This window comes from Hypanus sabinus, chromosome 12 (assembly GCF_030144855.1).
Source record: "Hypanus sabinus isolate sHypSab1 chromosome 12, sHypSab1.hap1, whole genome shotgun sequence".
Lineage (NCBI taxonomy): Eukaryota > Metazoa > Chordata > Chondrichthyes > Myliobatiformes > Dasyatidae > Hypanus > Hypanus sabinus.
The window spans coordinates 88,342,715-88,354,808 of NC_082717.1; the positions used below are offsets into that span (position 1 = coordinate 88,342,715).

General features: G+C 46.9%; 1 protein-coding gene across 4 annotated transcripts in view; it reads right to left on the bottom strand.

Moving 5' to 3' along the window:
- Positions 1-12,094, bottom strand: part of ninl (ninein-like) — a 120,529-nt gene that overhangs the window by 78,469 nt on the left and 29,966 nt on the right. For 3 of the 4 annotated variants that reach the window (XM_059986400.1, XM_059986399.1, XM_059986397.1), the window contains exons 4-5: positions 10,511-10,707; positions 5,275-5,341 (exon numbers count right to left, since the gene is read on the bottom strand). In XM_059986400.1, the coding sequence (XP_059842383.1) occupies positions 5,275-5,341; positions 10,511-10,707 (264 nt within the window). The remainder of the gene's footprint in view (positions 1-5,274; positions 5,342-10,510; positions 10,708-12,094) is intronic. The other variant, XM_059986398.1, reaches the window with a different exon arrangement.

Here is a 12,094-nt window from a genome sequence, read left to right on the forward strand (position 1 = left end):
AAACGCTGGCCATTCTATCTTTCACAGCCACCATATAAACAATACTCTACACACCTCTTCATGCTCATACACCCAATTATCTGACCCGCCAGTTGTGAAAGCTCCAGTTGACCCAACTTACAGAATCTGGGGTCATGACAGCTTAAGATTTCCACTACCTTTGAGAAAGGGGTCTTTCTGATTTAATGTATGATGGGAGACAGCACTGTGTTTTAAGTTTATACTTCACCTTCGCAGATTGTGTTCATCACAATGCACCAAAATACAATGCAATAAGCAATGTGCGCTGTATGCTGTGATATCTAAAATATACTATATGTAATGAGATACGATATGAGATTATACACAATGAGATGACGCATGACATTGATGTGAAACAATATCCAATATGACGTATGGGCTGAGAAGTGGCAGATGGAGTTCAACCCAGATAAGTGTGAAGTGGTTCATTTTGGTAGGTCACATATGATGGCAGAATATAGTATTCATATAAGACTCTTGGCAGTATGGAGGATCAGAGGGATCTTGGGGTCCGAGTCCATAGGACACTCAAAGAAGCTGCGCAGGTTGACTCTGTGGTTAAGAAGGTGTATGGTGTATTGGCCTTCATCAACCGTGGGATTGAGTTTAGGAGCCGAGAGGTAATGTTGCAGCTATATAGGACCCTGGTCAGACCCCACTTGGAGTATTGTGCTTAGTTTTGGTTGCCTCACTACAGGAAGGATGTGGAAGCCATAGAAAGGGTGCAGAGGAGATTTACAAGGATGTTGCCTGGATTGGGGAGCATGCCTTATGAGAATAGGTTGAGTGAAATCAGCCTTTTCTCCTTGGAGCGACGGAGGATGAGAGGTGACCTGATAGAGGTGTACAAGATGATGAGAGGCATTGATCATGTGGATAGTCAGAGACTTTTTCCCACGGCTGAAATGGTTGCCCCAAGAAGACACAGGTTTAAAGGTGCTGGGGAGTAGGTACAGAGGAGATGTCAGGGTTAAGTTTTTTTACTCAGAGTGTGGTGAGTGTGTGAAATGGGCTGCCAGCGATGCTGGTGGAGGCAGATACGATAGGGTCTTTTAAGAGGCTTTTAGATAGGTACATGGAGCTTAGTAAGTTAGAGGGCTATGGGTAAGCCTAGTAATTTCTAAGGTCGGGACATGTTCAGCACAACTTTGTGGGCCGAAAGGCCTGTATTGTGCTGTAGGTTTTCTATGTTTCTATACAATCTGACATTCAAACAATGAGATCTAATGGCACAATATACAATGTTTAATGCCACATGACATAACACCCCGATGAGTCGCGATATACAATGACACGCGATACATGACACAAGACAATACGAGATAACACGATCTACAGTGAAACACTAGACACAAGGTATGGTATGGCATGATATACAATATCAGACTCGCGATAAGTCACGAGTACTGATATACAGTATGACATGACGCAAGATTTGTGACATGAAACCTGACGCAATACATGACAAAACACGAGAAGCAAGCCGAGAGACAATATTCGATATGACACATGATATGACGATACGAGACACTGAACAAAGCAGTAGATGCGATGTGATGCACAATACACAATGAGGTGATGTGTGACGTGATATGAAAGAGGACAGGGTCTGGTCGAGATACATCGTGGAACTGTCAGCAACACCTCAGACAGGACACTCAACCCACTCGTGCTTCAGAGCTGGAGAAATTGAGAGCAGTGCTGCACATTGGGAACACCTCCAGCCGGGAAGAACGAAGACTTTGTGCTACAAAGAATGGAACTCACAGGTTTAAACTTCACTCGCCGGCTGTCTGGAATGCTGGGCTTTTTTGGAACCTGAGGGAAAGAACGTGGGAAAGACTGTGGAAAGGGTGTCTGAGGGAGAGAGGTTTTGGTAGAGAGAGCTTCTCTCTCCATCTGGGACTCAGCTCCTGTTCGGGTCATGCATGGCGGAACGGGGGGAGTCTCCAGACAAAGAGCAATCCAACTAAGACCGCAACAGTGGAGCTGGTGGAAGATAATGACACATCACAACGGCAGTGATGGTAGACAAAGGCTGCTGGCGGATCCCCAGTCTTGCACTCCATGTCACTGGACCTGACCTCAAAATGTCAAGGACCTTGTGCTGGCTGTGAATGCATCAGCCTCCTCACGTTAACCAAAGTCACAGAGGAATCCTCCACTGAGGGAATCCACCCCTCAAGAGAACATCCCACTCAACTTGAGAGATCACATTACTACTACAAGAGCAACCACTATGCTTAAGAAGATATAGATAACACCTTAAATCCTCCAGAAAGCTGGATAAGCTCAGATATTAAACCCATGTTACTTCTTCAGTGGACTTGCCATCGAAAACAACCTTGTGCCACATCACCGGACAGCCTGAAGACATGCCACATAGCCCAGACCCAGAATGAGAATACAGATGTCTGCTAAAGGCTTAACCAGCACCAAACACACTCAGCTATCAGGTTTTGATGAAAACTCCACGAACTGCTCCAGAATATTTACATAGGGTGTGCTTCCAGCAGGGAAGTGGGAAATCCAGGTCTCCCTGGGACACTCCCAAACACTGTTCTGGTAAGCACAGGAAACAGGGGGCCTGAAATCTGTTTTGCCACCAAAGTGTACCTGAGAAGCGGGTGGGAAAATGGAAAAGCAGTTGGAATAGCAACTTGTAATGAGTTGGGTTACGTACATTGTTTCCAAGTTACAGAATTAGAATTGCTAATCAATGGGAGAACCTAGTGTTACTCATAAAATGCCACAGAAAAATAACTTTACAGCAAAGTAACACGATTGGCTTGAGGGCTTTTCTCGTGTTTCCTTACCACACAGAGTGGGTACATTCAGTCTTTGAAAGCTGGATTGCCCCGTTTATTTAAGCCAGGGGTTGCCAGCCTTTTTTGTGCCATGGACCAATACCATTAAGGAAGGGGCCCCTGACTTTGCCATAAACCAGTCTTCTGCACATTCCCAACAGCTCCAGGCTGATTCTCCAACCAGACCTTTACGGGAGGAGGAATGTAATGAAGCTACCAACCAGCACATCTTTGTGACTTTTGATAAGAAACACATAACTCATAGGGAGAGCATGTTTCAGAATGGCAACAACCAGCAGTGAGGACCATTACCATGCGGGACAATCCCTCTTCTCATTATTACTATTGGAGAGGAAGCACAGGAGCCTGGAGAACCACAATCAATAATTCAGAAACAGCCCTTTCTGCTCTGCCATCTGTTTTCTGAATGAACCATTAACACTACCTCACCATTCCTTCTTTTTGCAGTTTATTATGTCATTTATAGGGTTTTTTATGTCAGCAGTTAGTTCAGGGTAAGGCTGGGTTTAGGGTCAGTGATGGGGAGAGGGGGTCAGAATGAGGTTTAGGGACATAGAGAAAACATAGAAAACCTACAGCACAATACAGGCCCTTCGGCCCACAATGCTGTGCCAAACATATGGGGAGTTAGGGGTCAAGTTAGCTTTAGGGTCAGTGATGGGGGAAGTTAGGGATCAAATTAGGGTTGGGGTCAGGCTCCGTTTAGGGTCAGTGATGGTGGAGTTAAGGGTCAAGTTAGGTTTGGGGACAGCGATGAGGGGAGTTTGGGTCAGAATTGGGTTTTGGGATACAACGGAGGACATCCATGGATATCAGCTGTTCCAAGCCTGGTTGGGTCCATGCAAGTTGGAGGGACAAGGAGGGATCAATCGTCACGCACCGAGTTGGAGCCTGGAGTTCACACCGGAGATTGGAGCCCAAACATCAATCAGAAGTCTGGAAGTCGAAGCCCGATGCCAAAAGCCAGTAGAACAGAGTCTATCGTGGAGTTGGAGGCCTCTCCATGCGTTTGGTGAGTGAGGGGGAGGGGCAAAGGAGGAAAGGGGCTTATTTTTCTGTTCGTTGTGTCCTGCGGAACATGGTGGGGATGCTACACTGGCACTGGAATGTGTGGTGTGGGGACACTTACATTCCTAGGTTGTGTTGTTTGTTAACAAAAATAACACATTTCACTGTTTCCACACACGTGTGATAAATAACTATGAATCTCAATCAGAGTACGGCTGTCTCCAGTACCTGCCCACTCACTCCATTCCACACCCTTCCTCTGAATCGGCCTGCTAAACCTCTCCCTGTTCCACTCCAAGGCATTCCTTGCTCTGCCCGAGCTTTTCTTCACAACCACCACCTCCCACTTTGCCTCTGTAACGTCTGTGTGTGTGACGTACAACACGTGAAGGGCCAGGGGGCAGGCTGTGGCTAGGCAGAGCTCTGGGGCCTCCCGTTAAGCTGAAGCCATTGCAAGAGTGCAAGACACAAGGGATTATGGATGCTGGAATTCGGCCTGATTGAGGAATGGTCTCGACCTAAAATGCTGGCAGTCCAGTTCCCTGCACAGATGCTGAGACCCTCCAGCAACTTGCTTGTAAAAACTGCAAGCTGAGGTTATCAGCGTCACGCGGCATGAAAACAGCCCTTCAAACTGGTTTTCATGCCAATTTAAACCAGTCCCATTAGCCTGCATTTGGCCCATCTCCCTCTAAAACTTCCCTTTCCACCTATCTCTCCCAATGTCCTTCAAATGTTACAATTGTCCCTACCCCTACTACATCGTCTAGCAGCTCAGTCCATACAGTCACCACCCACAACGTGGAAAGCCCACCTCCGAGACCCCCTGAAACCATTCCACTCTCACCATCAACCCGTGCCCTCTTATTTTAGATGTCATAATCCTGTAAATCTCTCTCGAGTGTCATGTTTACTATTTAGAGAGATAGAACTGAACAGGCCCTTTCCAGCCCAAAGGCTCACCTATGTCACTAGCCTAATCACAGGGCAACTTACAATGGTCAATCAACCTCCTAACCAGTACGTTAGGTACCTCCTAACCTAACTGGATCGCTCAGAGAAAACTCACACGATCACAGGGAAAACGTACAAACTCCTTACAGATGGCACCGGAATTGAACTCTGAACTCCGATGTCCCGAGCTGTAACAGCACCGTGGTAACCGCTACGCCACGTCCAGTCTCCTGCACTCTGGACAAAATAGTCCCAAGCTCATCTAGTCTCTCCTTGGAGATCGAGCCCTTGAGTTCTATCAACAGCCTCATGGATCTTTCCTGCACCCTCTCTGGGTTAATCGTGTAGTGCAGTGACCAGAACTGTACACAATGTGCAACATGTGTTCCAATGAACATTTCGTACAATTGTTGGATTAAAAAGACTACAGTTAAAAGTTGCACTTTAATTTTTTTTTAATTACCCAATGCTTCGAAGGTCTCGTGCTGAGGCTCTTGATGGCTTTCAAGCTCTTCATCGGACTTGAGACTCTGTAACAGAAGAGGACCACAATAACTTCAGAACGAGCTAAACCGTGGGGAGCCTCACAGAGGGAGGGCACTCAGCAAGTGATCCAGCTCAGGGCTTAGGTGTTGGGACCCATATCTACCGATTCCAGGCAACTACAATGGAATCCCCTAACTACCCCTTCAAGATCAAGTGCACTTTCATCCGACTGTACATATATACAAGCAAACAAAACAACATTCTTCCGGACTATGGTGCACCAACAAAGCATACTTCACACACAGCACTTAACACAAAATATCACCACAAATAAATTAATAAAACGTCATTCAAAGTGCATCATGGGTAAACAGTAAACAACTCACTGTCCTGGTGACGAGACCTTAGTGATAAAAAGGTGTTCATTAGTCCAACATCCAGAGGGAAGAAGCTGGCAGTCCCAGTCCTGAGGTTTCTGTACCTCAAGGAAATGGGGACAAAGTGGGTCAAAGGGATTGTGGGAGGGTGGTAGGGATCCTCAACAATGCTGTGGGCTCTTCGTCTACAACACTCCCAGTAAACGTCACAAGTAGGGAGGGAGGAAGACCCCAGTGACTCTCTCAGCAGTTTTTACTGTCCTCTGTAAGGTCTTACAGTGATACAGCCAGACCGGATACCCTCGATGCTGCTCCAGTAGAAAGCTGTTGAATGGGGGTCGGATGACTTTCCCACCTCAATCTCATCAGAAAGGGTAGGTGCTACTGTGCCTTGATGACTAATGAGGAGGTGCTGTGGGTCCAGGTTATGTGCACATCGTTAATGTACAATGGAGAGTGGTCGACCCGCACCTTCCTGAAGTCCACACTCACCTCTTTAGTCTTGTCCATGTTGAGACTCAAGTTGTTGTTCTCGCACCAGTTGACAAGCCTCTCTACCTCCTCACTGTTGATGAGGCCAACGCTGTAGTATCCTCAGTGAACTTGATGATGAGGTTTGAGCTGGACCTGGCTGTCTGGTCGTGAGTCAACAGCGTGAACAGCAGCGGACCGAGCACTAGGCCCTTGGGGCACTAGCGCTCAGTACAATGGAGCTGGAGATATCGCTGCCAACTCGGCCTGACGGGGGTGCAAGATCCGGTTATGGAGAGGGGAGTTTAGTCCCTACGAGGACAGTTTACCCACCAGCCTGAGAAATGATTGCATTAAAACCCCGAGCTGGAGTTGAAGAACAACATCCTGGTGTATTTTCTAGGTGGGACAGGACAGAGTGGCATCCTCAATGGGATTGGTCTATGCAAGAGGTGAACTGGAAAGAGGCCAATGTAGCTGGAAGGTGGGATTTCATATGATCCGTTACCAGCTGCTCAAACACTTCATGATTGTTGAAGTTAGTGCCACTGGGCAGTAATCATTTAGGCCAATTACTGTTGCTCTCTTGGCCTGAAGCCTGTGGGGACAGTGAACTATTTCAGGGAGATATTACAGATGTCTGTTAAGACATCTGCTAATTGGCCACACAGTCTCTCAGCACCTGGCCAGGTATGTTGTCCAGCACCACAGTTTAGTGTGGGTTTACCCTGGCTAAGATCATCCTCACCTCAGCTGTGACCAGACAGGGTACCTGCTCCTCAAGAGAGGGGCCTTCTCTCAATGTCACATCACTCATTGCATTATATTGTGCATAGAAGGTATTCTGCCAATCAGGAACGGCGGCATCGCTGTCGCTGACGCATGGGATGGACTGGTAATCAGTTATGGTTTGTACACCCTGCCACATGCGCCGTGTCCCTGGTGTCACAAAGGTGTCTGGATTTACTGTGCATGTTCATGCTTTGCCTTCCTGATGGCACGGGAGAACACGCCTCTTGCTGACCTCAGAGTCGTCCTGTCCCCCGATCTGAAGGCAGCGTCCCAATCCCTGAACACTGGATGGACCTCTGCAGTCAGCCATGGTTTGCCCTGACAGTGTAGTGTTTAATCACGGTAATATCCTCAATGCACTTTCCCACATAGCCAGTCACCGATCCCACTTGTTCATCAGTGTTGACGTAGTGATCGCAGGCAACTGCTTCCCTCAATATGCTCCAGCCTGTGCTTTCAAAGCAGTCCTGCTGTGCTGAGGTGGCATCTCCCTGTAAAGCTGGTTTGACTCATCAGAGATTTTTACATTCCAAAATCTGTTGGAGGTCAAGGGGAGATGGTTAAGATTCTCCTTGAAGATTGCCAGCACCTTTGTGGGGCAGCTGTCTCTTACCACAGTCTTCCTGCACGCAGGCCTCGCCTTCTCCATTTGCTGAGGACTTGTGAATGGAGTTAAACACTGATAATCTCGGCACTCTATCAAGTAAGGCTGCCTGCCCCACCCGCACACCTTTGGCCATCACGGTGCCAGCCCCTGTCAATGGTAGGGCACTGAGGAGTGCAGCAGAACACAGGAATCCAGGAATACAGACCCATAATTCCTTGAAAGTAGCATCACAGCTAGAGAAGGTCGTAAGGAGAACATTTGGCACACTGGCTTTTAATAAACCAGACTATTAAGCACAGGAGATGGGATGTTACATTGAGAGTTTTGTGACTTCCAGTAAGATGGTGGTGCATGCAAACACAGTGGCCTCTCGGGGACCAAACAAATGTTTGAAATGTTTGTTTTTTTATGATCCAAAGATAATTCTATTCCAAGAACTTCAAGTACCAAAGGCTACTCCATCAGTGAGCTGCTCATTGATCGGCGGAGGCGGCCAGGATGTCGAGGTGTGGGGTGGTGCGGGCCGGGATGTTAGAAAAGGAGCCAGCCAGGTTAAACGGAAAGGGGCCAGTCAGGATGTCAGAGGAGCTGTTCTGGCTGCCTGCTACTTGGCAGCTCCGGAATTGGTGCAGTAAAACCATGGGAAATTGTCCAGGATAGTTCACTTGCGATCGCAAGACTCTGTAGGACAGTGATAACACAAGTTGTCATGGGCCTGTTACCCTTGCTTGGTGGAGGGACAGAGAATGCGGGAGCTGTGTAGCCTCGGCTGAAGCAAACACTAGGCCTCAAGCCTTGGGCTTGCCTGCTACTGCAGACCAGCAGAGGAGATGTAGAAACATTACAGCATGGCATCCATGCTTGGTGGGGGCCGGTCTCTCCTATCTGTGCTACCTCCTGTGTTTTTCAGTGAATATGCTTCTTTGCTCAATTTTTTTGAATTATGTTACTCGCCATTTTGAATGTTTGTTTGTTATTTTGAACGTCTTGCACCTTGGCCCCAGAGGAACACTGTCTCGTTGAGCTGTATCTGTGTATGGTTTGAACAATAATTAAACTTGATTTGATTTGAAGTTGTATAAGACATTGGCAAGGCCAAATTTGGAGTATTGTGTCCAGTTCTGAGCACCTATCTACAGGAAAGATATCAATAAGCTTGAAAGAGTACAGGGAAAATTTACATAGATGTTGCCGGGACTTGAGGACTCGAATTATAGGGAAAGGCTGAAAAGGTTGGAATGTTATTCCTGGAGCATTGGAGAATGAGGGGAGTTTGATACAAAATTATGAGGGGTATAGACAGGACAAGTCCAAGCAGGCATTTTCCACTGAGATTGGGTGAGACTAATTCCAGAGGTCATAGCTAAGGGTGAAAGGTGAAATATTTAAGGGGAACTGAGGGGGAACTTCACTCAGGGGGCAGTGCAAGTGTGAAATGAGCTGCCAGTGAAAGTAGTGGGTGTGGATTTGAATGGGCTGGGTCCAACCTGCTTCCAGCGCCAATACAGCATGCCCACAACTTACCAACACTAACAGTAACCCGCCCACGTTTGGAATTTGGGGGGGGGGGGGGAACCAGAGCACAAAGAGGAAACACGCGTGGTCACAGAAAGAACGTACAAACAGACACAGTCCTTGCGGACCTGCTGGGGTTGGTCACAGAAGGAGGAAATTAAACAGAGATTAATACACAGCACAACTAAACAAAGCTGGACAATTAACTCCACAGAAAATACTGAGCAACTGCTTGGGCAAAGTTAGAAGCAGACCTAACCTTCACCTTCAAAAGGTAAAAGAGAAGAACATAAACAGAAGAGATTCTGCAGATACTGGAAATCCTCAGCAACACACACAAAATGCAGGAGGAATTCAGTAGGTCAGGTGCATCTATGAAAGGGAATAAATAGTCGATGTTTTGAGCAGGACCCTTCAACAGGTTAACTGTTTATTCCTTCCATGGCTCCTGACTTGTTGAGGCCCTCTAGAACAGGGTTCCCACCTTTTCTTATGCCACAGACCCCTATCATTAACCCAGGGGTCTCTGGACCCCAGGTTGAGAAACCCAGCTCTAGGAGTTTTTGTGCATTGACTGAGATGAACAACACAGAACAGGGCTAGACACCTGAAGGAACAGTCACCGAGCTGGAATGTAGGAGGTCCCATGTGCACCAGACCAGCAGAGCAGTGCAGAGTTTTAAGGACATTGTCTGGACAAAGAAAATTACAGATAAACAGAGGGGTGAAAACAGTCCCTTTGAATACAAGTTTTGTAAATTCGAGGTGTCGCTGGTCCAAGAATGAAGCTGAGTCGGTAGGAATAAAGATTATAACGACAGTGCAAATAATAAAGTGCAACATAATAAAAACAAAATCGGTTTCAAACCTTCAGGAAGTCGGGCAGCAGTTTCTAATTTTATTTCAGGCTTCCAGCATTTGTGGTTTTGCCTATTTTCATGGACATGGAAATTGGAAATTCAGTGCTGTGCAAAAGTCTTAGGTACATAGGTATAGCTACAGTACCGTAAAAACAGGAAACGCAGGAAATAGCAAATAAGTCAGCCAGTCAACAGTTAAGGTCAATGAATTGTCAGTCCTGATAAAGGGTCAACATGAATGTTCTTCCTTCCCCTCTCCCTCTCTCTTCCCCTCTTTCCCTTCCTCCCCTCCTCCCTCACTTGCTGAGTGTCTCCACAGTATTTATTTTATTTAAAGATACAGCACAATAATAGGCCTTCCCTCCCAACCAGCCTGTGCTGCTCAATTGCATGCAAGTGACCAATTAACCAACTAACCTGTACATATTTGGAATGTGGGATAAACTACATTTGATGGGCCAAATGGCCTCATTCTCACGGTCTTAAACCAGAGTACCCAGAGGAAGCCCACCCGATCACAGCGAGAATGTACAAACTCCTTACCGACAGCGGCAGGAACGAAGATTTTTTAAAAAAGCAGAACAGACAAACCTCTACACTTTCAAGAGATGCTGAGCGTCTCAACTGACTTCTCTTGGTGTTTTGCACAAGGGGTTCAGCCTTAAAGTGAAGTGGCTCCTCCAAATCATCTGTAGTTTCGATCTCGGAATCGAGGAGTTCAGGCAAGGATCGGCGTCCATATCGTTTTGATCCCCTGACATACTTTGGCTGAACCTCCTCCACAACTGCTGAAAAAATGTGAACACCCAAATTCAGTGGCTACAAAACCTTTCCCGATCACCCTGGAGATAAATCATCATCGAACACACTTACGTATTTGAGAATGCAAGGAACTGGAGACTTTCAAACTCAAAATGGAGTTATGATGCATTTTTAGTCACAAAACCAAACCAGACTGCAAAGGGACTTGAAGTAGGAAACACACCAGAACAGATCTATTTTATATTAAAGCTGCAGAATGAACCGAGTCGACAACTCACTTCACACTGGCCAACATATTCCTGCAGGACTGCGGCTGGCATGGTAGCTTAGCGGTTAGCACAGTTGCTTTACAGCACCGGCAATCGCTGATCGGGGTTCGATTCCCACTGCTGTCTGTAAGGAGCTTGTAGGTTTTTGTTTCCCTGTGGCCACGTGGGTTCCCCCAGCTTCCGCAGATCGTCGGTGTTAGTAAGCTGCGGGCATGCTACACTGGAACACTTGCAGGCAGCCCCTACCCCAATTCTCAGACTGTGCTGGCTGCCGATGCAGAAGGATGCATTTCGATGTAAAGATAAACTTTAAAGATTAAAGCTAATCTCTGAATACTCTTAACCCCACTTGGTTATTATACCGGAGTGCATTTGTTCCCTTCATGCGTGGCCCCACATACAGCAGAATCATCAGTTCATTCCTCTTCTTCATTCTCCCTCACTTTCCTATCAACTCTGCCCAGATTCCTCCACCCACTCACGCCCTACGGGTAAGTTACTCCGACAAAACCACACTTCATTGAGGCAGGGAGGGAACTGAAGCAGCCCGCTGAACCATGAAAATGTCTGAATTCTATGCAGGTTATACCCAAAGTCAGGTTCTGAGGCAGGGTGTAGCTACCTACCCCATCTGATGGTCGTGTACAGCTCCATCAGGTAACCATTCAGTCTCTTTCGCTCACAAGTCCAACCTACCCCAATCTCCGCCCATAACTGAAGTGCTGCAATCCAGCCAACGTCTGTGCTCTCTCCAGTACAATAACACCCTGCTTCCAGAGCCACAGGACAGCACTTCTGATTTCTGCTGCACACTAATTACACTTAGTGGCCACTTCATTAATTACAACCCGTACATTAATGCAAATATCTACTCAGCCAATCACGTGGCAGCAACTCAATGCATAAAAGCACGCAGACATGGTCGAGAGGTTCAGTTGTAGTTCAGATCGGACATCAGAAATAGGTGGAAATGTGATCCAAGTGATTTTGACCACGGAATGATTGTTGGTGCCAGACGGGGTGGTTTGAGTATCTCAGGAACTCAGAAATCTCAAATCCTGAGATTTTCACGCATAACAGTCTCAAGAGTTTACAGAGAAAAAAATATCCAGTGAGCAGCAGTTCTGTCGGTCAAAATGGCTTG